Source organism: Cebus imitator, unplaced genomic scaffold (genome assembly GCF_001604975.1).
Source record: "Cebus imitator isolate Cc_AM_T3 unplaced genomic scaffold, Cebus_imitator-1.0 Scaffold128, whole genome shotgun sequence".
Classification (NCBI taxonomy): domain Eukaryota; kingdom Metazoa; phylum Chordata; class Mammalia; order Primates; family Cebidae; genus Cebus; species Cebus imitator.
In genome coordinates this window covers 2,058,121-2,062,139 of record NW_016107443.1, presented here as the reverse complement: position 1 = coordinate 2,062,139, position 4,019 = coordinate 2,058,121, and the positions used below count along the sequence as shown (strand labels likewise).

The following is a 4,019-nucleotide window of genomic DNA, read 5'->3' as shown; positions in this document are numbered from 1 at the left end:
ATGGGGTTTCACCATGTTGGTCAGGTTGGTCTCAAACTCCTGACCTCAAGTGATCCACCCACCTCAGCCTACCAAACTGCTGGGATTACAGGTGTGAGCCACTGTGCCCAGCCAGGGTGATCTGCTTTTGTTTTGTGTATTACAGATTGAGAAAATGGAACAACTTCACTTAAGAGGCATGTGGATTGCAGAGGATTATATTTTAAAAGAAAACTTTCATTGTGTTTCCATCCGTCGACTAGGGCTAAAGTTTTACATTTTTTGCATAGTTAGTTGTTTACAAGTATGATTTATATGTATTTTTGAGACGAGCTCTCACTCGTCACTCAGGAAGGAGTGCAGTAGCGGATCTTGGCTCACTGCATTCTCCACCTCCCGGGCTCAAGTGATCTTTCCACCATAGCTGCCCGAGGAGCTGGGACTGTAGACACATGTCATCATGCCTGGCTAATTTTTGAGTGCAAATATAATTTTTAAATGTGAACGAGTTATTTTAAATTCACATTGTAACAGTTGAAAATGGCTATGATTTGTTCAGATGCATCATTGTGGAAAATTACATGCAGTTAAACAAAAATCAGATTTTTGCAGTACAGACTTTTTCAACATCCTACTCTTCAACCTCACCCGTGGATTTTGGACTATTTTTCTGCCATCAGTACTGCTAATTTATTTCTTTGACTTTTTTTAAGTTTTAAAAATGTTCATTTCTAGCCAGGCACAGTGGATCACACCTGTAATCCCTGTACTTTGGTAGGCTGAGGTGGGCAGATCACTTGAGGTCAAGAGTTCGAGACCAGCCTGGGCAACATGGTGAAACCTCATCTCTACTAAAAATACAAAACTTAGCTAGGCATGGTGGCGCACGCCTGTAGTTCCAGCTAGTTGGAAGGCTGAGGCATGAGAATCATTTGAACCCAGGAGGCGGAGGCTGCAGTGAGTCAAGATTGCGCGACTGCCCTCCAGCCTGGGTGATAGAGTGAGACCCTGTCTCAAAAAAAAAAAAAAGTTCATTTTTTTTAAACGTTTACCCCCACAGAATTATAAATGAGCGTTGCAATATTGACTGCCAAGTGCTTCTGTAGAGAAGCTACATACACAGTTGGAATTAATCATCCCGTGGTCCACAGGTGTGTCAGACCACAGCTGTACAGTTGCCTTCAGTGCCGAGTGCTGAGGAATATGTGTAAATACCCCTTTATGTGGGTGATCGCTGATATATTGGGGATGAGTTTCAAGGGATTTCTGTCAGCTGTAAGACCCATCATTCATCCATTCATGTGTTTGTTGATTTTCAGTGGGATAGCATGTTATGATACATGAATTATGAGACGGGACCTGAAATGAACTATTTCCATTTCTTCATTTCACCAATAAGAAAATCAAGACTGAGGAAGATTAAATGACTTTCCCAAAAATGCTTAGAAACAAGACTAGGATCCAAGTCTCTTGAGTTCCTCATCCAGCATCTAGACTCTTTCGTTGTGATGGATAAAGGGTTGCATTTGTATATATTTGGGGAAATTGCTGGCATGTACCATCTCCTTCAATTGGTAGCAACAGGCTGAACTTAGGATGACTGCTACCTTCTCTGTGTCAGACTCTGGGCTGGCACTGGGGACCAAAAGGTGACTAGGATAGTGTCCTTTTGGATGACTAGGATAGTGTCCCAGGATGCTGCTGGTTTGGCAGGAAATGCAGATACTTTGCCTGTGAGTGAAAGTGACAAGTGCCATGATAAAGGAGTTCACAGAGTGTTTTTTAGAACACAGACGAGGAATGAATTACTCTCCTTAGTGAGTTGTGGCAAGTTTGAAAAAAATATATCAACTTTGAGCTGGCCTTTGAGGGATGAGTAGGAGTTTGTTTAGTGGAAAAGGAGGCCTGTGCTGTTGGAAAAACAGAGTTATTAAAACATGAAATTTATTCAGAGAACAACAGATTGTCTGATATGACTTGAATGGAGGCTGCAGAGCAGTGAAATGCGCTTGAAATGAGGGCAAAAAAAATTTTTTTAAGGCTTAGCCTGAACTGATCTTTGAAAGTCCTTGTATATGTCATTAAATAGAATGGTCTTGATGTGGAATTTATGTGAGGAAGTGATGTGGTGAAGTGTGTGTTTTAAGAAGAGGTACTATAATGGCCAAGGGTAGGGAATGGATTAAATAGGGCAGACGCTGGGGCTGGGTGGCCCATGAGGTGGCTGCTGTTGTGGTCTGGAGCGACTCTAGAATCAGACTAGAGGGCAGCTGAGGACAGAACCTTCCAGAACACCACCTTTGATGGGAGGCAGAGGAAGAGGGGCTGCTGAGAGAAGTAAAGAATGTTTGGTGGGCTCAGGCCCTAACAATAACAGTAGTACCAATAGCAGCCATTCATTGAATATTCACCACATACCAGCTGCTCCACTGAGTGCTTAAGGAAATGGACATGGCTTCCCCTGGCAGTCCTGCATGGCTGTAGGCTTGTCTATCCACCGTCGTACACATGGGAAGTTGAGTGGTCTCATGGAAGCCAGAAGAGAGAGTTTCCAGAAAGGAGGGCTGGGCAGCAGTGAGGCAGGTACTGGTGAGGTGAGATGGGGGTCTAGAGCCCTGGGGTTTGGCATGTGATCCTGGCTCTGCTTTTCCCCATAGATACTCCCAGCCTCTGCACGAGGAGATCGCCCTGCACAAGTACCTTAAGCACCGCAATATCGTTCAGTACCTGGGCTCTGTTTCAGAGAACGGCTACATTAAGATATTTATGGAGCAGGTGCCTGGAGGTGAGTAGTCGCTGTGTTGTCATCTCACATTCTGAAAATCACTACAACATGGGTAGCATTTGTTGTCCTGCCATTTACAAAACGACAGACCCCTAAGCCAGGCCTGGAGGGTGCCTGTACTCCCAGCTACTTGGGAGGCCGAGTTGGGAGGACCACTTGAGCCCACGAGGTCAAGGCTGCAGTGCGCCGTGATCGCAGCACTGCATTCCAGCCTGGGTGACAGAGCAAAAGCCCATCACTCTAAAAACAACAAAACAAAAAAGCAACAGACCTTTTAGATGTTGGAAAGTTGGATACTTTCCAAATGTCATATAAGCAGTCTATTTCTGGTTTCTTGATATGGTTTGTTCAACCCACAAATATTCATTGACTGTCTATGGAGAAAACATAGTCTTTGGCCTTGAGACCTTCCCAGTCTAGGAGTTTAAAGATGAGTTTGGGCAAGGGTGCAGAAGAGGGAACATAGGTTTTAAAAGTGACAATGCAAAATAGCTTTTTGATAATGAAATCAAGCAGCAGTGTTTTATCCACAAAAATCCCTGAATGCAAGAGATAGGGCACGGGAGGGGTGTTCCTGGGATCTGGAGCCAGACCATCTAGTTTGAATCAGTTCCTCCATTCACAGGCTGTGTGACCTCAGGCAAATTTTCACCTCTCTGTGCCTTCAGTATTCTGTTGGAATAAATGAATGGTAAAATTGGAGTAATAATTTCTGGGATAACATTAGCCCTGTCTCAGTGGGCTGTTGGGTGGATTCTGCCTGGCAGAGAACAAGAGCTCAGTAAGTGCTCATTAAAATAATAAAATCAATCAAACTCTTTAATTAAATAATGATAGTTATTATCTGAATACAGACGTTAAAACTTGAGTTGGAAATCTGCATTCATTCATTCATTCAGCCGACAGTTATTAAAAGCCTGCTATTACAGGAAGAGTCTTAAGTATATTCATTAAGAGCCAAGCAGTCAGTCAGGTACAGTGGCTCATACTTGTAATCCCAGCACTTTGGGATGCCAAGGTGGGTGGATCACTTGAGGCCAGGAGTTCGAGACCAGCCTGGCCAACCTGGTGAAACCCGCTTTCTACTAAAAGTACAAAAAATTAGCCAGGTGTGGTGGCATGCGCCTGTAGTCCCAGCTACTCGGGAGGCTGAGGCACCAGAATCGCTTGAACCCAGGAGGTGGAGGTTGCAGTGAGCCAAGATCACACCACTGCACTCCAGCCTGGGTGACACAGTGAGACCCTGTCTCCAAAA

General features: G+C 44.3%; 1 protein-coding gene across 1 annotated transcript in view; it reads left to right on the top strand.

The window, feature by feature from the left end:
- The window catches only part of MAP3K15 (mitogen-activated protein kinase kinase kinase 15), a 147,409-nt gene that overhangs the window by 108,965 nt on the left and 34,425 nt on the right, over nucleotides 1-4,019 (top strand). The window contains exon 16 of the mRNA XM_037742818.1: nucleotides 2,637-2,764. Within this exon, the coding sequence (XP_037598746.1) occupies nucleotides 2,637-2,764 (128 nt within the window). The remainder of the gene's footprint in view (nucleotides 1-2,636; nucleotides 2,765-4,019) is intronic.